Here is a 22,743-nt window from a genome sequence, read left to right as displayed (position 1 = left end):
TATTTCAAGCTACTGATATAATTCCATTGAATGCAGAGTTGGGACATAATAGGCACAATCAGCTTATATGAGCTGGTACTAACTGGCTTTAGCACATTACTGGTTTTGATGTTGACACCCAAGGTGGTTGCAGAAGAATCAAGAAACTGGTTGGCTTTGGTTGTATATATATCTACCCTCTTTCATCAGTCTTTTCCCTCAAATGTGTGGTCACTTTGACCTTTGATGTGAAAGTGGTACAAAGGAGTTCAGACATCTCTGAAAACGGTAGTACAGACTTTACTTTCATCATACATTTTTATCTGAGATACTTATTCTTTATGGGAATAAGTCAATGACTATTTCCCTTTATTATATGTGAAGAAAATATTGGCCACTCATATCTAAGGGCCTCCAAGGATGATTTCTTTATTATGAGTTTCAATCCCACTGAATCCTCCCAACTGCTGGGTTCCCTCTCTTAAAGCTAACAAGCTAATTGTTAACATAATAGGGTATTTGTATATGCCTGTCAAGAGCATAAAGTCTTGTACCCAATGTAAGGGAGGCCTCCCTCAGTGGTTTTCAGTTATATAGATGAAGCCTCCAGCCTAATGATAATGGCACTTCTTTCCTGCACCAATGTCTGTCTTTTTCTTCCCGTTGGTGAATTTAAGACGCTTCAAAGAAAGGTGTGTAATGAACAACTATTTTGGAATTGGACTGGATGCTAAAATTTCTCTGGAATTCAACACCAGAAGAGATGAACACCCAGGAAAATACAAGTAAGGAAAAGAAACTCCCCTCCCTATATCCAAACACACAATCATAATATACACATATCCTCCTACATCCCCTAACTTCCAGACAAGAAAGAGAAAGAAAGAGGTTCTTTGGAAGTAAAACACATTGGTCCCAACGTTGGCCTAGTGTGATGGCTTGCCCCAAATGTTGACCTGGTTTGTGATGACTCTGCACTGGTATCCTGAACTTGGAGCTGCCTACAGAGTTTAAACTTATAGATTGCTGTGTAACACAGCTCATGGTGTTACTATTATTGAAAACACATTACATTGACTATTCAGCAAATTTCCTACCTTTGTTCTGTATGTGAGAGCTTCACCAGGTCCTAGGAGTGGCTTAAGTCTGTTTTTGCTTGGCAAGGCTGCAAATTATCAAAGATTTCCCTACTAGTTCTTGGTGTCCCTAATCTGGTCCCCCTGGACCCACTGATTTTACCTTATCTGGTGTTAGCTTACTTGTCACCTTTTGGTACTTTTGTACTACAGACATACCTAAATGCAGCTTCAGAGTTTTTGTAAATTGAAACCTCAAGTAAAAAAAAAGCATGCCTCCTCCCACCACCCCTGCCATCTGCCACCAGAACCTCTTTTTCAGAGCAGACATGGGCTGAGGAACAAACACTTTATCAGATACGTGCTTTGCAAATAGTGTTTTCCAGTTGCTTGTCTTTTTTATGACTCATTTTATAGTAAACATTTTTAAATAGGTATGCATAGATGTATATAGGAAAAGATTTATAATTATAAGACAATGTTACCAGTGATTATTTCATAGAGATTCAGTTGCATGGTAATTTTGCTTTCTACTTTATATATTTCTTTTTTAATTATTGAAATATAATTGACATGCAATGTTATATTAGTTTCAGGTGTACAACATATTGATTCAACAATTCTATACATTTGTTCAATGCTCACCAGGATAAATGTAGTTACCATTTGTCACTACACAATGTTATTAAAATTTTACTGACTCTATTGCCTATGTTGTACATTTCATCGCTGTGACTTGTTTTATAATTAGTAGTTTGTACCTCTTAATCCCCTTTATCTGTTTTGCTCATCTTCCCACCCACATCTGCCTCTGTAAACCACCAGTTTATGTTCTGTATTTGTGAATCTTTTTTGGCTTTGTTTTGTTTTTATTTTTTAAATGTTTATTTATTTATTTTTGAGAGAGAGAGAGAGAGAGAGAGAGAGAGAGAGAGAAAGCAAAAGCCAGGAAGAGGCAGAGAGAGAAGGAGACACAGAATCTGAAGCAGACTCCAGGCTCTGAGCTGTCAGTGCAGAACCTGATGTGGGGCTTGAACCTACAAACCATGAGATCATTACCCAAGCTGAAGTCAGAAACTTAACCAATGAGCCACCCAAGCACCCCTATTTTGTTTTTATATTCCACATACAAGTGAAATTATACAGTATTTGTCTTTCTCCGTCTGACTTATTTCACTTAGCATAATACCCTCTGAGTCCATCCATGTGGTTGCAAATGGCAAGATTTAATTCTGTTCCTTGTCTTTTTTTGTTGTTTATCTTTTAATTTTCTCAGTAGTATCGTTTGAAATACAAAAGTTTAAAATTTGATGAGTTCCAACTGATCAAGTTTTTTCTTTTATGGACCATGCTTTTGATGCCACATCTAAAAAAGTTTTGCCTAACCTAAAGTATCAAAAATTTGCTCCTAAGTTTTTCCCAAAATTTGTGTTGTTTTTGCTCTTACATTTAAGTCTATGATCTGCTTTCAGTTAGTTTTTGTGTATGGTGTGAGGTAAGGGTCTAGGTTCATCTTTTTGCACATGAATATCCAATTACCATATCACCAGTTTTGAAGCTATCCTTTCCCCCAAGGAATTGCGTTAGCACATTTGTCAAAAATAAATTGATCATAAATGTAAGGTTTTTTTCCCCTAAACTCTCACTTCTGTTCCAGTATTCTATATGTCTAGCTTCACACTACCTTTATAACTGTAGCTTTATAATAAGTTTTGGAATTGGGAGATGAAAGTCCTCCAACTTTGTTCTTCTTCAGAATTGTTTTGGTTGTTCTAGGTATTTTGAATTTCCATATGACTGAACTCCTATTTTTATAAATGAGAAAACTAGATTGCCCAGAGAACTTATGGTTTCAAAGAGAGCCCAAGTAATTTTGTGCTAGCTTTCTTGCATTTCAAGACTCATGCTTTGTAGTGACTCATCGTGGCTCTACTTTAAAAGCTCATAGTAGGGCACCTGAGTGGCTCAGTCAATTGAGTGTCCAACTCTTGATTTCAGCTCAGGTCATGATCCCAGGGTCATAGGATCAAGCCCCATGTCAGGCTCTGCACTGAGCATGGAACCTAAGATTCTGTGTGTGTGTGTGTGTGTGTGTGTGTGTGTGTGTGTGTCTCCTCTGCCCCTCTCCCTCACTCATGCTCTCTTTCTCTCTCTAAAATTAAAAAAAATAAAAATAAAAGTTTATAGTAAACTCTATCCAACATTTATAGTGATTGTAAGTCCCCTGCCTGTTTTTATCAGATATCCTATAGTCAGTAGAACCCTGTCTTTCCCACCTCCTCCCCAAGTCTCCCAATATCCTTTGGCTGTCCCACATTCTCTCCACTGGCTCCTCCTTTATAATCTGCCTAGTAAGTTTAGCCCTATTCTATAGCACTGAATTAAGGGCTTGATATACAGGTCTTGGAAATCCCTCCATTTTCCCAGAAAGGTTACGCTTCAAATATATGGCAGTATAAGAGTCACATGTTTCTAATGAAATTGATCCCAAGCAGCTGAAATTTTATGCTCCTGGAATGGCACTTTCCAGGCTAGCTGGTGTGTATAAACCAGTTATGCTCATAGCTTTTTATGAGTATTGCTTTCTGAATATAGCCTATCTCTTCCAAGTCTGAGCTAATATCAACATCAAGGAAAATCAGCAAATTGGGGAGATTCTGGGGCTTCCAGGGTGCCCAGGAACCCGTTTCAGCAGGTGTTTGCATAGGGATACCCTTTATATTATCCTAGCATCCCCTCTTGTGTTCAGTTACCATTTGACATGACTCCTCTCTATAAGAAGGCACTTGAAGATGGTTCTGGCACAAATATAGACACATAGATCAATGGAACAGAATAGAGAGCCCAGAAGTAAACCCACAATTATATGGTCAATTAATCTACAACCAAGGAGGTGTGAATATGCAATATGAAAAATTCTCTTCAACAAATTATTCTGGGAAAACTGTACAACTACATGCAAATGAATGAAACTGGACCGTTTTCTTACAGCATACAAAACAATAAACTAAAAATGGATTAAAGACCTAAATGTGAGACCTGAAACCATAAAAATCCTAAAAGCACAGGCCAATAATTTCTCTGACATAGTCTATAGCAACATCTTTATAGATATGTCTCCTCTGGCAAGGGAAACAAAAGGAAAAATAAACTATTGGGACTACATCAAAATAAAAGCTTTTGCACAGCAAGGGAAAAAATCAACAAAACAAAAAAGACAACCTACTCAATGGGAGAAGATATTTGCCAATGATATACCCAATAAGGGGTCAGTATCCAAAATATATAAAGAATTTATGCAGCCCAACACAAGAAAAACAAATAATCCAGTTAAAATGGGCAGAAGATGTGAATAGACATTTCTGCAAAGAACACATCCAGATGTCCAACAGACACATGAAAAGACGTTCAATATTATTAATCATCAGGGAAATGCAAATCAAAACATCATCACCACCTCATACCTATCAGAATGGCTAAAATGAACTACACAAGAAACAGGTGTTGGCAAGGAAGTGGAAAGAAAGGAACGCTCTTTCACTTTTGGTGGAATGCAAACTGGTTCAACCACTTGGAAAACAGTTTGGAGGTACCTCAAAAAATTAAATAGAATTACCATATGATCCATTAAGTCCACTACTGTATATTTACCCAAAGAAAATGAAAACACTAATCCAAAAAGATATATGCACCCCTATGTTTATTACAGCATTATTTACAACAGCCAAAATATGGAAGCAACCCGAGTGTCCATCCATAGATAAATGGATAGAGAAGATGTGTGGGGGGGTGTGTGCGTGTGTGTGTGTGTGTGTGTGTGTGTGTGTAATGGAATATTAGCTATAAAAAAGAATGAAATCTTGACATTTGCAATAACATGGATGGATCTAGAGAGTATAATACTAAGTGAAATAAGTCAGAGAAAGACAAATACCATATTATTTCACTCATACGTGGAATTTAAGAAATTTAAGAAAACAAATGAACAAAGAAAAAAGAGACAAACCAAAAAACAGATTCTTAGATATAGAGAACATACTGATGGCTACCAAAGGGGAGGTTGGGGGGTGAGGATGGATGTAATAGGTGATGGGGATTGAAGATGAGACCTGAGTAATGTATAGAATTGTTGAATCACTATATTGTACACCTGAAAATAATATAACACTGTATGTTAATTATACTTCAATTTTTAAAAACTTTTTTAAAAAGGAAGGCACTTGAAGAATAAGATGGTATCTTCTCTTGCTTTTGTTCATTCATTTATCTTTATATTATTCAACCTCTGACTATCTTTCTCTACCTTTATCTCCCCATAGTAGCCGCCTAAAGAACAAGATGTGGTATGGCCTTCTGGGAAGCAAGGAACTTTTGCAGCGCTCTTATAGGAAACTAGAAGAACGAATACACCTGGAGGTGAGTGCAAAAAGAGGGCAATACTTCCTGGACATGGAGAAAGGAAATCTCATTACTTTGGGAACCAACTTTCCACTATATCTTTTGTTCTTCCCAAGCTTTAACTCTGATCGTCCCTCGCAGCTCAAGGGAGGAAGGCATGAGGATAGATTTCCATTTTATGGATTAGAAAATGATAGCATGAAGAGAAAACAGAGCCCTCCCCCCATATCTGTAAATGTCCCTTCATACTGGTATCTGAAGGGCCAACCAATGAGAACTACTCTTTTCTTTCAGTGTGATGGAGAAGCCATCTCCTTGCCAAACCTGCAAGGCATAGTAGTGCTCAACATTACCAGCTATGCTGGGGGTGTCAACTTTTGGGGCAGCAGCACAGCAACCACAGTGAGTATGGAACAAGGATCAGGGAAGGAAAAGGCTTAACCTCTCTAAGGTCTCTCATAAAGGGTAGCTGCACTGACTGGTGTAGGAAGTAGATACTGAGGAAATAGGAGGTAGACTGGGAACATTTATTAGCCCAGATATATGATCAGGGCCTTTGTAAAAGGCAATTACCATTCCAGAATCAACCAAAGACCTCAGGATCAAACCAATTCTTAATTTTGCCCAGACTTCAAATTTTCTACTCCTAGGCCTGCCTGAAAGATCTTTGAAAGATTTCTCTCTTTTCCAAGGAGTTCTGTCAATAAAACCTCCTGGGAAATTTGCCATGGCCCCTTTTCTCTGAGCTCACCCAAGGTTATCAGGACAGTGGGACTGGCCTTGGGGATTTATGATGCTAGATTGGACAGCGAGGAACCAGCTAAGAGTTGTGATCTCAAAAGGGGCTAAAAATTATGATCTCAGTGCCCTTTTCCCAGATTGGCTTCCTGACCTCATCTCTCCCCTTTTAATATGTAGTTTTTCTACTCTTCATGAGCTAGAAAAATTCTCACCAGGATCCTTAAAAGCATATGTGCTTGTGATAGATAAGGGGTCTCTCAAGGGTGGAATGACACAGTTTTTCTTCCTCAGGAATATGAGGCTCCTGCAATAGATGATGGGAAGCTGGAGGTAGTGGCTATCTTTGGCTCCGTACAAATGGCAATGTCCCGTATCATTAACCTGCATCATCATCGTATCGCCCAGGTAGGCAGGGGCTGGGTAGGCATCAGAAAAAGGCTGGGCTTTGTGGCTACAACTTAGAATGTGGAGTACTCCCACGAATTAACTAGGTGTAAGAGTGCCAGGGTAGAGGGAAATTATTTGGTGGGTGGGAAGGTGCTGGCTAAGGTTGGAAACAGAGTTTGTGGGGACCAAAAGGAGCAAAAAGCCCATAGGAAACAGATGTTTTTCCCTGAGACAATCTGATTCACATCCTTGCCAGTCCTGCTTCAGATACACATTAAGGCCATTACTGTGGGATTATCAGATTGGTCTGTAGCGGTTACCTCATTTTTCTCCCCCATTCTCCCTCATCTTCTCTGGCAGTGCCGTGAGGTGATGATAACTATTGATGGTGAAGAAGGTATCCCAGTTCAGGTGGATGGGGAGGCCTGGGTTCAGAGGCCAGGACTTATCAAGATCAGATACAAGAATGCCGCCCAAATGTTGACAAGAGATCGGGTAGGAAAGAAAGTCTCATCTTTCTCCTACATTGTCTCATCTACAGCTATCACTTGAGTATTGAATACTTCCATCAAGCAGAATTCCTCAAAGGGAGGTCTGCATGCCAATTATATCAGAGTCACCTTGGGTGCTTATTAGAAATGCACATTCCTGGGTCCCACACCAGACCCACTGAATCAGAATGGGGGTGGGTAGTTCCTGGGAATTGCATTTGTAAACAAGCTCTCTGAGACATTCTGCTATATACTGACATTTGCAAACCACTATCCAAAAGAAGAGAGTGAGACAAGGAGCTCCCTCCTTTGGTTTTGGACAGTTATTCTGCTCCCTCTACTGCACAGAGTGCTAAAGTTAAAGTGCTAAAGAAATCTTCAACAAGAGATTCTTCATTGAATATGGTCTTTAGGTTCCTCTAAGTTTCAAAATGCTGCATTCACAAATGTCACCCATTTAAGTCAAAGCATCTAAAGCTAGAAAGAAGACATTAATGATCAGATATTCAGTACTTAGAGGCTTTCTTCCACTTTAACCTATGAACAGCCCATAGAAACAGTAATAGAGAGGGGAGGGGATGTCTCGTTTACAAACTGCCTATTTTGTGCTAGTCACATGTAGTCTCTCAGGTACTCCCAACAATCCTATGAGGTAGATACTCTTATTTCCATTTTACAGGTGATGAAAATGAAAACCAGAAATGTTAAATAATATGTGCTGAAGGTCACACAACCAGTAAATGATGAAGCATAATTCAAAATTAAACTAGATGTGTCTGGCTCTAAAATCCGTCACAACATGTGGCCTAGATTTGGCAAAGAAGGGAGCATGAAAGGTGTTCCACTGTCTTATGATTGTGATGCCCTCATATAAGAGCTTCTGGAAGGTTAACATCTATCTGACTGAAGCATGTTGTCTCAAGATGCAGCACAGTAACAACAACAACAACAACAAAATTTAATAGTGCCTAGTAGGAAAGAGTAAGTAAAATGAAGTAAAATGAAGGATAGATGTGGATGTGTGTAGATGAGTGTATAGCAGAATGGATGGGGTCCTCTTTCTCCTTTACCCACCATACCCACAAATATAAGACTCACAAACAGATCTGCCATGTACCCTCTTAGCTATAGCAATCACCAGGATATGCCACCATCTTCATTTCCAGGACTTTGAGAACTCAATGAAAATGTGGGAGTACAAACATAGTGAAATTCAAGCTGCCTCTCAACCCCAACTGGACTCCCAGGAATCTCAGGATAGCCTCTCTGATGAAGAGTATGCCCAGATGCAGCACTTAGTTCAGCTTGCAGAAAACCTCATCAGCGAGTAAGTAGACTGACCCAAATACAGGGCTGGGAATCCCAAGAACAGATAGGGACACTTGTCTGTGTTGGCTACTAGAGAGCCTGGCTTAAGAAAGGAGTCTTTTCCAGAGCCCTGAAGATTGACAGGGACCCTGACAATCTAGGCAGAAAATAGTCTTTGGCTTAGCAATAAGCCAGCTTGAACCTCTCCCTTTAGCCCCAGAGATGAGCTTTGATCTCCTGCTACCTCAGGCCTAATAAGACTAAGAATATTTATCCTTGCCCTTAAATATCAGGAGCGCCCCAGAGTTCTTGGAGTCAGCTACCCTTCTCTAGCCTGGTCTCCCACTCACCCAAAGCATCCAGCATCTAATTCAGGTGAGACAAGGATCAAAAAAGACAAATACCTAGAGAAGAACAGAAACATTTTCTGGCATAGTTGCCTACCCAACTCGAATACCCAGGGCTCTCATTTCTATCCTCAGCTCACCTCTCACCAGCACCCCACGTCAGAAGTTTGTTTTTAGAATTTCCAGACCCATTTATCTGTTCTTGCTTTATTACAGACTTACTGACCTGAGCAAGGTCCACCAGCATGTGTCTGTCCTCATGGATTCTGTGAATGCCAGTACTAACATCCTGAATGACATATTTTACAGCCAAGACAGTGGCAATGAGGCAGGTGCAGCTTCCTGCATTCCCAATGAGGTAAGAAAGGAAGGGGCAGATGAAGAAAAGGAGTCAAACCGAATAGGTAAGAAGGTGAAAGTGAAGGAAAGTGAGCCAGAGGCTGGGTGGAGAAACTGGGCAAATGATATGGCAGGAAACTGGTCTATAGAGTGGAAGGGAGGGCAGGTATTCCTTGGCTTGTTACAGGTCCAGAATGGCTGGGCGGGGAGGGAGAGGAATCCCATAGCAGATTTCATCAGCCTGAGAACTAGCCCTCTTCCTGATAGCTATCAACCACACTGGCCTCAGGGAAGAAATAGCCAATAGATAGAGAGAAACTTGGCATTGGCACTTCCTCATCTGTGGTGGATCCCTGTATAACCTGTTAAGGCAATGCCTGTCGTTGAAACCTGAGCTCCAGGCTGCCTTGGTTTCCCTCTTGAGGGTAAGGTCCAGATTAGGATACTTGGTGTTAAATGTACCATCCCACGACTTTACCCATTGCTGGGAGATTTAAGTGATTCTTTTAAAAAGTAACTTTAAAGCTAGACAAATAATACAAAAGGGCCATATATAGGATCAGGGCCTCTTGAAATGTGGATTACCTATTTATTTTAGGCCATATCTTAGTTGGTGGAGGCCTGGAACTCAAAGCCTGGAGTTTCTTTTATTTATTTTTTCCTAATGAGCAAGTGATTTGTTTGAAAAGTTTATTTGACTTAAGCTACTAGAGAATTCTCCAATTATTCTGATTTTTACTTTATACTACATCTTTCATTTTAAAAAGACATGATCAGTAAATTTAGGTTTTTTGTTTTGTTTTGGTTTTACATTTCAGTAATTTGGCCACATTAAAATTTAAAATAGGTTTTATAATTTGTTTTTGAGTGTATCTGTTTTCTTAGACATAATGTAAATTCTTGGTAGAGATTTTTCTTATGCTTATTTTAATTTACCACCACTTCTTTACACTCAAGAAGTCAAAGAATCACTTGAATACAATAAATTTGGACCTTAAGTGATGCTACTATTAAGCTAAATATTTTTCACACTCATGAAGCTATAATGAATGAATTGGGAAATCTACCACCCTTCTCTTCTGATTTAAAGAATGCTATAAATTATCATTAGTTGATAGAATTTCAAGTGAATCTTCAGGTGCCTATATATTTGAAAAATTAAAACAATTGGTGGAAAACATTAATTAACAAAAATTTAATTGTCAAAAGTAATACGGATTATGTAATATTTCATTACATATTTATATCAGAAGTAAATTTATATTCAGGCAGCTTAATTTAAAATTTTAAAATAATTATGTTATTTTTCATTTTTATAATCTACAGGAAGTGATGCATTTATTTTTCAATTCCAAAAGTAAAATAAACCTGAACTTGAAATATTCTAAGTTAATCTCCTTTTGATAGGCTTCTGTATTTTTTTGTAGAAACACAAAAGTGGACTTTTCAGACAGCAGAATGTTTTAGTACCACATTTTATACTATGTGTATAAAGTAATAAATAGCTAGCTTTTGCATATCCTGTGAAGAGAATAAGCCTGGAGTTTCAAAAAGGGATGGTTGGACTCAACCGCACCTACCATGGGGAAGGTGATTGTAGTATATCAGCAACAAGTAGCATCAGATTTACTCTCTGGTTTACATACTTCCTATTTCACTATATCCACAGCACTTGATCAATGGTGCCAAATGCCAAGGTGTGCTGCACCACTTCGTAGGACACACCAATAAACTTGTACCAGTGGTTGACACCTCTGGTTCTGTCAGTTCTGATTGGTTGATGCCCATGCTATACTAGTTGTACTATATTTTGAAAATTACTTTTTCACCTACAGCCACATCCTACTAGCCTTCTCCTACTTTCCTACAGAGAAGCCAGCTGCATGCTTACTAACCAACTCCCCTGTCTTTGTCCTTTCCCTTCCGTTCTTTTCCTTTCTCTTCCTCTCAGACTCTAAGCAGAAACGATGCAGTAGATGTTACATTTAGTCTTAAAGGGCTCTACGATGACACCAAAGCTTTCCTGGATGAAAACTTGGTGAGTGGAAGGGGTTGGAATAAGGGAGGGCAAAGTATCCCATCTGAAGATGGTCATGTTCTATGCTTGGTTCCAGAGTATTGGAAGAAATGTAGGAACATTTTGGCCAGATGCTTACCCTGGAAGTCCCTGATGTGTCATCCTCACCCAGGATGGTCATTGATTGTATCAGTTCACAGGTTATGCTAAACGATAGGGACTACCATATCCTTGAAAAAAAAGTCTCTCCTTCTCTGACACATCTCCTGGGTCCAGACCAAGCCAATCAAAAGTAGGGTGTTCTCATCATACATAACACAGCTTCAGTAGAAAAGGGTGAGCTCTTTTGAGTTGCTTTAAATCTTCCAAGTTTCCAAATACATTTGTCACCGTGTGGGAAATTCAAGGTTCAAATCCAAAATCTGCCACTTACTAACTGTATTAGTTTCCTAAGGCTGATGTACCAAAGTACTGAAACCTGGGTAACTTAAAACAACAGAAATTTATTGTCTAATAGTTTTGGAGACAATCAAGGTGTCAGCAAGGCCATATTCCCTCTGAAAACTGTAGGCAAATCCTTCCTTGCCCTTTCCTAGCTTCTGGTGACTGGCTGGCAATCTTTGATGTTCCTTGGCTTGTAGATGCATTACAATCCTTCATCTTTATATGGTATTCTCCCTGTGTCTCTGTCTTCACATGACCATCTTCTTATAAGGACACAAGTCACACTGGATCAGGGCCTACCCCACTCCAGTATGACCTCACTGCAATGACCCTATTTCCAAATAAGGTCATATTCTGAGGTACTGGGGGCTAGGATTTCAACACATCTTTCTTGCGGGGAGGGAGACACAGTTGAATACATAACACTAGCTGTGTGAAGTAACATCACATCTCTGGGTCTCAGTTTCCCTATCTATAAAATAGTAATTGTAATCTCTACCTCTCCAGGTTGTGAAAATTAAATTAACTGTTGTATATTAAGTACATAGCTAGCCTAGAACCTAGTACCAGCCTGATAGATGGTACATTTTTATTAGTGTTAGGAAAAATGGACTGACACTCAGTTTTTGAGCTATAAGAATAGTTGAATGTTTCTTATAATGCAAAGCCCATAGGCACACTTCACGAGTGTGCTCTGATGAGTCAACTGATCGTGACCACCCCATTTTTGGGTTGGCTGCTAAAGCCCTGAGGCAGGTGCTATTCTTGCTTCTTATCTAATTAAGGTTTATTTGAAGAGGGGATTCTGAGTTGATATTGAAAGAAGTGCATCCACTTCCCCTTTTCCATTTTCACATCTAATTGGCACACTGCACAGGTGGCAGAGTGGCTAAGGCAATCAGGCCAGGCTGTCCTAGCATCTGAGCCCAAGCTAGAATCTTTCAGCCTTAAGCAACAGCAACAGAAGTATGTTCTATACATAGGCAGAGCTCAATGGCCTTTCCAGTCTAAGCAGCAGGAAATATGAGAGCTTGGCCTCTCATTGCCACTCAGGCTTTCTTGAAGCTCATGGCATGAAAATTGGTTTGTGCCAGCCAATAACCCAAATTGAGAATATACCACACTTAACACAGGTTAAAGGCCTGATAATGACCACACACACATTACACACATCTAAATGAGACCAGGGGACAGGCAGCAGCTAAGAATGTCCACATATCTCCAGAAAGACTATGTCAGAGGTGGCATGGAAATAAAGCTTATTTCATTTTGGTGTTGTTATTCTTCCCCTTGAAGAAAGAGGGCAGTAAGGAGCTCAGTGTTGGCAGAGTGATGTAGACTTATGATGAAGTAAATCCCACCCAGTAACTCCCACTTTCTTTATTTGGCAACCTCACTTATGCTATGTATGGCCAGTGATGTGTTAGAATAGGAACTAAGAAATAAGCAACAAAGTCCTCTGAGTCACTTTGCACATTTACCTCAGAGAAAATTCCTGGACAATGTCTCCAATACAGCCAGAAGGATAGGAGAATAGAGCATGAGATTCAGTCCTACCAACCTACAATATTTTGAGCCTGAGTCTCTGGATGCTAAATAGGAAGTCATTAGGAAGCCATTTTATTATTCTCCTGTTAAGATTAGAAATCATTTTCCAAGGTCCCAAATCCCTATTTCTTCTCTGTGGCTTTGGGTTGACCACCAAACCCCTTTTGAGCATTGCTGGTAAGTATGCCCCTATGGACTCCCTGACCCTTCTCCCTTACCTTGAAGTGATAGCCATTTCTACCTGACACCTCCTATCCCCCATCCCACTGCCATCTGCATACACATGTCCCATGCATCTGGGCTACTCTGTACTGTCCTAAATCATTACTTGTAAAGCAAACACAAAAGATTATTTGTCATCACTGACTTGTTTCTCTCTCATACCCCATCCTGATGGACCATAATCTCCAACCCCATCCCCCACCTATTCACCTGCCCCTCATTTGTGACAGTGGGCAAGGCTCTGTTTGTGGCTGGAGGATCAAGTGGCCCATGTACAGCTAGAAGCCACATAAATGCCAGATTGAAAGTAAAGTATATGACAGGGAGGAGAGGTGAGGCCAAGTTAGGTGGGCTGGAAAGCATGTCTGGGCTGATGATAGTAACATGCATCTATTCTCCGAGCTCACTAAGGGACATTATTTCAACTATGTTGCTAGTCTATGACTTGGTTCTTCTAAATTGGAGATGGTCCCAGAAGAATTCGTTTTAACTCTCCATAGACTCTAAAGTGTTCATCCAGTGGGTTCTGTGGGTTGTTAGTGAATGCTTAAGCTTTGTTTGCTGAACCTATGGGAAAAGCCATCTGGATCTCATTTCTTAATTACAAACAGTGACTAGCTGGGGGCTAAAGCACAGCTTGGGGAGGCAGACCTTCTCCGCCAGAAAGGGAAAATTTGAGCCAGTCTCTCTCTAGCCTTCTCCTTGCTTCACAAAGTAGCCTTTAAATTGTGGTGACTGTGTAATAAAGATTCCCCTCAGCATCTGACCACCCCACATATCCTTTCTGGGAAGTGTGGTGTATAGGGTGGGCTACAAAGTTAAACATATCTGAGTTTCTGTCTAGCAATGTGATCTTGATCACCAAACTTCTTTGAGTCTGCTTTCTTGCCTATAAAATAAGAATTGTACCTTGTAAGGTATTATAAAGTTATTGGAAAGATAGAATATCATGTAGGCATAATGCCTGACATACAGCATGTGTTAGAAATTGGTAGCTGTTATTTAGGGGGACACTTTGATGTCTCCAGGGATTTGAGGGTCAGGGATAAGACCTTTGTTCTGGATCCTAAGCTGTAGGAGTATAATTCAAGTGTTCATTGGTACTGATCAAAGGACCTCTCTGCTTGCCAGACTGTGAGCAAGCCCAGACCCAAGGAAATCACCACAATATGGTTGTTTCCTTGATCTCCCTATTGAGAAAGTAAAGAGATAGCTACACTTTCTATTGACCCCATGACCAAAGGATATACAAGTGCTACCCAAAGAAATACCCTGTGGTCTCATGGCCACTAGCAGGGACTGGGAGTGTGGGAGACAGCCAGAGTTTATGAACACAGGGTGTTAGGAGTTGGACACCCACTCATTTTCCTGTCTTTGCCAGCTGAGAAGTGCTGAGGATGAAACCACACTGCAAACTACCCTGGATACCATGAATAAGGAGTTTCAAAAGCTATCTGAGATCAACTGGATGAATTCAATCCTTGTTTCAGAGGTGTGTTAACTGGGGATTAGGAAATAATGAGGAAGAGGGATTCTTCCTTGGTTCCCTCCTTTCCAGTGTGGACCAGGAGGACACAGTGACTGATGTAGCAAAAGGCGTCCAAGTAGTGGCTTTCAGCTTGAGCTTAAAGGAGCCTCCTCCACCCATCTCCTCATCATAAGCATACAGGACATGGTGGAAAGCACACTGAGAACTAGATGACCTTGTGTAAATAACCAAAAAGAAGAACTATTCTGTGGCAGGGGGTTATTGGGAAAGAATAAGCAAGATTGTTTTTTTCTATGCTGTTCTCTGGTCATAATTCCCCCTCCTTGCCCAATACCTGCTACTAGGAATTAGATTTCATCTGGCACATACAATTATGGCCAATACCAGTTGTGTGCATCCAACATTTGTGCTAAGTGGTTGGTGCCCAGGCTATATGGTGGTTAAAACACCTCTCTCTGCGACTTCCTGTCCCTCCCACTCAGGGAGCATAGCAGGCTCTCTCAGTGCCTTCCCTTAGCAGGTGTATGGTTTGAAAGAAAATCAAGCATGGCAGCAGTGGCTACAATATAGCTGTGAGGATGCTGTCATTTTTAGAGAGATCAGGAAAAAGAGGAAGACAGGTTTATACTCTTCTTCTAATGGAGAGGATTGGAGGTATAAATATCTTGAGAAGAAAATCCCAAAGTTTCTTGGAATGTGTTTGGCTGAACTTTCTGGCAACAAAGTTAACCTGGGAATTATGCTTTATTACAACTAGTAGTAAAATAAGTACACTTTAGCAGGAGTGAGAGGACTAGGAGGCTAGGCTGGAATTAAAGATGATCTGTACAGCAGAGAATCCACATTCATAATTAAGAGCTATGTGTGGAGAACACTCTTTGCATTCCAGACAAGGAAGCAGGTGGCCTGTGAGGCAGGTTCTTCCATATATGAAGGTATTTGGCCAAGAAGTATGTTGCAGCTCACCAAACCATATGTATGGAAGAAGGGGTGCCTTTTTCTAATTCATGCAGAGGTGCCATATGAGCTAGCAGTTCTCCTAGCAAGCTCACCCTTCCAATCCCTATCCAAATGACCTCAGGCAAAATATTTTACCTCTCTGAGCCATTGCTTCCTCATTTCTAAAATAGTGATGAAAATATCCACCTTGAAGGTTGTTTGGGGACTTAGAGTATTTATTAAAGCACTTAGCAAGGCACCTGGCATAGAGTAGGATCTTGGTAAAGATCATTTGCCTTCTTAGGGGATAGGACTAGTTTCCAATGCCTGGATAGATAGCAAATCCGTCTGCTTTCTGCAGTCATCCTTGTTCAGCAACTTGCCAGGTCTCTAGGAATTGTTTCTGAATGTTAGGCAACTAATGTGGACCTTCCTCTTGCTGTGGTTTCCCAGGAAAAATCTTCAGACACTGACAACAGAAGCATCAAGTTGAAAGTTAAGTTCCCCACATTGGGGAAGAAGAAGGTAGAAGAGGGAGACAAGCCTAAATCAGGCCAAGGAGTCCAGGGTTTTATTGGTAAGTGCCCCCCACAGGCATAGGGGTCATGAAGACTTTCCCAGAAGCTTGTGAACCTCCCAGGGACCTAAATCTCCCATTAGAAATATTCACGGGTATGGTGGTAATGGAGGAGGAGACGGACTGGGAGCCAACCTTAGGCAATGCCAAGCAGCCTCTTAGACAAAGTGTGAGTTAAAAAGTGATATTGACACTGGCAGTGGGACAACCTGAGAAGTAACCATGCTGTGTGGTCTCTGTGATACAGACAGCTGAAGAGAAAGATGGGAACAGGCAGTTACTTTTCTCCTTGACCCATTCCTGTGCTTGGTCAATAAAGTATGGCAAAATAGTCATACTTAGATCACTCTCACAGTCAAATACAGCTACAAGCTTTTGGTTGTGCTCCAGAAAGCAGTATTGTTTGATATGGTTTGGGGGTGTCAGTGCTGGGCACCTACAAGGTGAAGAATAGTTTCTGTGACCAATCTAAACCTATTCATCTGTAAATCCCTGGAAATGCAAGTTTACTATATTTTATCATTTGAATTTTGGTTTCACCCCTTCTTCAGAGTTGGACTTAAGTGTTATTGATATGTCAGTGGGGCTCAAAAGAAGGTTCTAGAGTTGTCAGTTATGCCAATTCTGATGTCAGTGGTCTTTCCTAAATTTGGAGCCTAGACAACCTGAAAGCTTGAAAGATATACCAATAATGGACATGAAAGGGTGGCTGTTTGTTTGTTTTTGAGGAAATGAAAGTCTGCACAGATGCCAAGAGAGAATTTCTTGGATCAAGCTATGTTTTCTCAGGTTTGGTCCAACTGGGTTGATTTCCTAAGAATCTGCCAGTTGGAGACCATGGTGTTTGAGAGTCTTTCTGAAAACTCTGAAGGGGTCAATAGCAGTTCCATGGATTATCAGGTTCTGAAAACGCATCCCATTTGTGTTTGCCACACATGGTTTCAGCTAGTATTTTTAGATGGTTCAGAGCCAGTTGGTACAATAGGAACAAACCAGTCTGTCTCCTAACAGACTCTTGTTGGGCCTCTTTAGGGTCCACACATTTGGGTATCTGGCAATGTGCTAACCTCATTATTTGTATACTTGTTTTTTCTCTAAAGGAAGTTTGTGGCATCGCAGAAATCATGAAGATGAAGCAAAAGATGATGATCCTCCAACATCAAGATTTCAACTGTAGTCCTTAAAATCTGGAAGGAGAACTCACAATGTTTAGAATTCTACAAAACTCTCAAAACCTCAATACAGGCTAGACTAAACTATTTCGGAACAAACATGAGTACCACCAAGAAAGAGTCTCCAATTCTTTACACTAATATGCTTTTCCTGGACTCAATCAGGTCTCCTTAGAGGTTTACATTTTCTTATTGGCCAAAGATTCTTGTTCCGAGTTGTCTTGTTCAGTTCTCCTCTGTGCATCTTGAGCAACTACAGTATTTAATTGGGATAAGCTCATTATGAATGGCCTGGGATCTACAAAGGATTCAAGAAAGTTCACTTGTTCAGGGAATTTGGGAATGGTCTTCTCTGATGAGCAGAGAAACTGTTGATACCAGGGAATGCGTGAAAGAAAGAAATACTCTCAGGGAGATAAGGAGAGGGGTGAGGCCAGCCAGGCTTGGTTGTTTCTCCCCCAGTTCCTGCCAGTTGCAATTTGTAACTTTAGGAGGCATCTTCTAGTTGGCTTATTAAGATGAGAACTAGGTCCTGGGGGCTTGTCCACTTGCCTGTTACAATTACCATGTGAAATCTTTTCTTGGAGACATGGTGACTGCATTCTCTGGAAACTCTTTGTGTTTTTCCATGTGTGCATGTACGTCTTTGCACATGTCCAGGTGGTGCTCTGGTGGCTGGGTGTGCCCACTGGTTGGAACTCACCTCAATGGCAACCATACAGGATCCCCTGCTACTGCCTTGATCCTAGCCTGCATGCCTCCATGGAGTGTTTGCCTGTATTCTTGCTGGGTTTTTTAACTAAATGTTTTGCCGCTGTGCTGCAGTATAGATTATGTACAGAGACATAAAGATGTGTATATATGTATATATATATATATAGTATATATATATGTATATATATATATATATATATATATATATATATATATATATATTAAAGAACTGAAAGTACAACTCGACCTCTAAGTGACCCTATACTTTACTGTGCTAACCCAGGAATCCTTCCCCACCTTGATCCCACCCGAATTCCCATAACCATACACCCATATACACGCCTCTACCAACTGCCCTAGTTCTTGGTGGAGCTTCTAATATTTTGGTGCATTTTCAGCATCTTAGAAGTGGCTGGGATCTATAGTCCAGCTGATTCTGATGACCCCCTTCCATAAAATTCTGAGCCAGGCCACAGAAGGGGGAACAAAAACATCAATGCCCTAGAGAAGGGGCTAAGCTGGCATGCTGCCTTGTTTGCTCTATTTGTCCTGGACTCTACATCAGCAACTGCCCCAAACTGTACTGTCCCCTTCCCCAGTAAAGACTATATGGAGCAACCAGGCCTTGAGCTCTGTGACTTAGATGCCTAAGCTAGGGACTGCCTGACAAGTCACAGCCTAGGCCTTCCCCACAAGCTCCATCTTGGCCTGAGTCTTCTGGACAGGCTGTTGGGTCAGTCCCCAAATCACCTTCAAATCTCCCATCTTGCTCCTTTCCCTTGAGTACAAAGGGACATTCAGAGTGATCAGAAACAACACGGGCCTGGGAAAATGGAGGCTAAAAGCCTCTGCTTCTCCCATGGTTCCTCCAAATTTCTCATGGGAACAAACTAGGCAAAAGTTGCTCCAAATCCCAATTAGCATTTTTTGAATGCCTGTACCCGGTCAGGCAAATCTAATCAAACTCATTGTCCAGAGAGGTTCTCTCTGGTCTCCCTTGTATTCCCATCCCCATCCCCTTCAACTCATACTTTTGGTAAGTGTCCCTTCCCACTTATAAAGAGAAAGCCAGAAAACTGGCCTTTCCCCACTTCTCAAACAGCGTGCTCAATTACCTGACTCAGTCCATTGGCTGGTTCATCGAGGTGCACAATCCAGACTCCAAGCACTGGTTCTCAACTCTGGAACTCCACCAGCCTAGCCCACTTAAACCAGCCACCTGTGTTCCACCTCTACAGGGGTGAGGAGAAAAATACTAACAAGGGGATAGTCCCCAGACGTCTGATTGCTGTGCCAAACAACAACAAAAGTCGTAGCTCTACAACTGGAGAAGAAAGTTAATGGAAAAAGATGAGAGAAAACATTTAAAACTTATTTGAGCATCAGAATAGGTTAACTTACTGTATGTATTTGAGTGGGGACTGTGCTGTTGCTGTGTCTTTGGCTTTCTCTGCATCACTCTTTCTTCCCAGAAGGAGGTATTAGATCAAATCAGCAAGGTCACCATTGCAGCCCGACTTGGCTTCTCTGTGGCTTACACAGTCTTGCATACAGTCACTCACAGAGTTGGGTACAAAGTTACATTTTTTTTCTCAGAAGAGCCTTTTTCAAAATGGAAAATTTCCAAATGAGCAAATTTGGGAATCAGAAGGAAGTCCTAGGAGAGGCTAGCCTTATCTTGGCAGTGCCTAAGCAGGGCTGTGTCTTATAATTATTTTCATCACCGATGATAGTAAACTGTAATAGGGCTCCATCTCTTGTGCCTACTTTGCTGACTTACTATATGTCTTTGTACATTGTAAGGCTACTGTTCCTCTATGGTACCATCTGGATTCACTTTCACCCATCCTGTCCTCCCACAGAGTCAAAATGATATTGAATGAAACCACTAGGATTTAAGGTTGAAGTCAACTCATAGAGCAGAATCAATAGCTGATGAGACCCAGGAGCAGGTGTGGCTTGCTAAATCATTTGCTTACCTCCTAAATTGCCTAGTTACCAGCTGATTTCCATAAAGGAAGACAGCTTGCTGAGCACCTGTTCTTGCATGTCCTGTCTTGGAAGCAAAGCAAGAAGTGGTGATCTCTTTCTCAAGGGGAGCTGGCTAAGCCTCTAGAAGAATAAGATCCTTTCAGAACTTCATTGTTAAATACTTGCAGTAATACAGTCGCTCAGGTGGTGGAATAAGACACCAAATATCCATCTTAATTATGTTCAGAGATGCCATTAAGAGCTAACGTTCTGGAGTTTGGTTGCATTTTTGGTAGTACTTTCTGAGGGATTGATTCAGTGGGCAATTCTTGGCCGGAAGAATAGTGGGGAAAGAGAATATCAATAGCTTTGGACTGCCATCAACTGCCTCTGGTGTCAATACTACAGAAGGTCAGCAGCTTTCAGTCCCCACTCCAAAAAGGGCCTATGCTGTGTCCAAATGTGCAAGGAAAGAATAAGGAAGACATTTTCAACTTAAAAACTTAGGTTTCAGGTTCATAAGAAGAAACAGTTTGGGTCAACATCATTTTCCCTCAGGACAGAGGTAGAAGAACTGTAGCTTCATAAGAGGTAGAAACTAATACCAAAACAACCAAACCCATGAGCACCATTCCATCCTGTAAAGAACCTTGACTGGCTATATGGTTTATGGAATTGGATTTGTCTATATTTCTGCTAATCTGTAAACCACGTTGTTTCCTTTTTGCTTCCTCAGAGGTCCCTGCAAATAAGTAGCAGGGCCAGGGTCTGGTTGGGGGAGGAAACAAGGGTAATTAGGGATAGTAGCAAAAATCAGAAAGAAAACGTCCAAAAAGTGTGCCTATTCCTCCTCCCCCCCCCAAATGGAACACCAGTCCTCAAAGTTAATAAAGTTTTGCTTCTTAAAATATTTTAATAAATGGATAAATATAATCAACACCAGTGTCTCATCATTTACCTTGGCATGGGGGGAATTGGACAGTAATGGAAATGGGGGGTGAGCTTGGGTAGTCATCCAAATTCTAAACAAGCCACATTGTGAGGGGATGGCAGGTGAGGAGGACATAGGGATGGCAGGTGAGGAGGACAGCAGCAGCACAAGGCAAGAATCTCCATCAGGATGATCATAACACTAAAAGGGCTGCCACAAAAAGTTCTAAAACCTAGCTACAACTCAGGATAATCCTGTGGGGAAATACCTGCCACTGTAATTATTCTAGAGGCCAATTCTCCTCAGGATCCAGATTTCAATGAAATGAATTAGTTACCGGAGAGGTAAAATGAGGTAGAATAGTACAGCCCAGACTGTTAAATAGATGCATAAATGCAAAAAGCACCTTGAAAACTTTTGATAATATAATCTGCCCCCCTAAGACATGCATCATGTAACTCCTCTCCCTTCCACAAAGGTTTTCAGTGAGGAGGAGTGTGTTTTGTTCAGATGACAAAATTCATTAAGTCCAAGATCAAAAATGGTTCAATTTCTGTCCTAACAATGACCGGGGGTGGGCAGTTATTAGTCACATTTCATAGGTAGGCCATTGAGGCTTATGTAATAGACAAGATTCCACAAAATGCGACACCTGAGTGAGAACTCAGATCTAAATCTTTGACTTTCCAATATTAAAAACTGTCTCTTAGTCAAAGACAAAAAACTTGTGACTTTCAGGACCATATTTCAGTCTACCCACATAAAAACTACATTCTTGGGCTTTATGAGGGAAAAAGCCCTGTTGCTGAAGAACTACCACCAGAATGGGCCCTGTAATTCATGTTAAGAAGTTTAAGACTAATCCTGTAGGCTTGTGAATTACCATCAGAATTCAATTTGTCTCAGTTTTTAAAAAATTATTACACAATAAATTTGTTTTTCTTTTGGTGTATAATTCAGTGAATTTTGACACATGTAGACATTTGTGTAACCACTACCACTATCAGGATACAGAACAGTTTCCACTGTCCCAATAAATCTCTTGTATGATTCTTGATTTAAAGACTTATTTCTGGGGTGCCTGGGTCACTCACTTGGTTAAGGCCTCGACTCTTGATTTCGACACAGGTCAGTCATGATCTCACAGTTTGTGGGATCAAGCTGCATGTTGGGCTCTTTGCTGAGCATGGAGCCTGAATGGGATTCTCTCCCTTTCTCTCTTGGCCCCTCCCCCACTCATGCTCATCTCTCAAAATAAACGTTTATTTTTTTTTCAATATATGAAATTTATTGTCAAAATGGTTTCCATACAACAGCCAGTGCTCATCCCAAAAGGTGCCCTCCTCAATACCCATCACTCACCCTCCCCTCCCTCCCACCCCCCATCAACCCTCAGTTTGTTCTCAGTTTTTAAGAGTCTCTTATGCTTTGGCTCTCTCCCACTCTAACCTCTTTTTTTTTTCCTTCCCCTCCCCCATGGGTTCCTGTTAAGTTTCTCAGGATCCACATAAGAGTGAAACCATATGGTATCTGTCTTTCTCTGTATAGCTTATTTCACTTAGCATCACACTCTCCAGTTCCATCCACGTTGCTACAAAGGGCCATATTTCGTTCTTTCTCATTGCCCTGTAGTACTCCATTGTGTATATAAAC

At 40.9% G+C, this 22,743-nt stretch overlaps 1 protein-coding gene across 1 annotated transcript in view; it reads left to right on the top strand.

Moving 5' to 3' along the window:
• Window positions 1-18,310, top strand: part of DGKK (diacylglycerol kinase kappa) — a 173,529-nt gene extending 155,219 nt beyond the window's left edge. The window contains exons 19-29 of the mRNA XM_040468943.1: window positions 657-764; window positions 5,375-5,471; window positions 5,748-5,855; window positions 6,486-6,599; window positions 6,942-7,076; window positions 8,239-8,399; window positions 8,944-9,085; window positions 11,018-11,104; window positions 14,679-14,789; window positions 16,179-16,302; window positions 17,403-18,310. Coding sequence (XP_040324877.1) covers window positions 657-764; window positions 5,375-5,471; window positions 5,748-5,855; window positions 6,486-6,599; window positions 6,942-7,076; window positions 8,239-8,399; window positions 8,944-9,085; window positions 11,018-11,104; window positions 14,679-14,789; window positions 16,179-16,302; window positions 17,403-17,479 — 1,264 coding nt within the window. The 3' untranslated portion in view covers window positions 17,480-18,310. The remainder of the gene's footprint in view (window positions 1-656; window positions 765-5,374; window positions 5,472-5,747; window positions 5,856-6,485; window positions 6,600-6,941; window positions 7,077-8,238; window positions 8,400-8,943; window positions 9,086-11,017; window positions 11,105-14,678; window positions 14,790-16,178; window positions 16,303-17,402) is intronic.
• The last annotated feature ends 4,433 nt before the right edge of the window (window positions 18,311-22,743 follow it).

Source organism: Herpailurus yagouaroundi, unplaced genomic scaffold (assembly GCF_014898765.1).
Source record: "Herpailurus yagouaroundi ecotype Mexico unplaced genomic scaffold, PumYag 67793, whole genome shotgun sequence".
Classification (NCBI taxonomy): Eukaryota; Metazoa; Chordata; class Mammalia; order Carnivora; family Felidae; genus Herpailurus; species Herpailurus yagouaroundi.
This window is presented reverse-complemented; position numbering and strand designations above follow the sequence as displayed.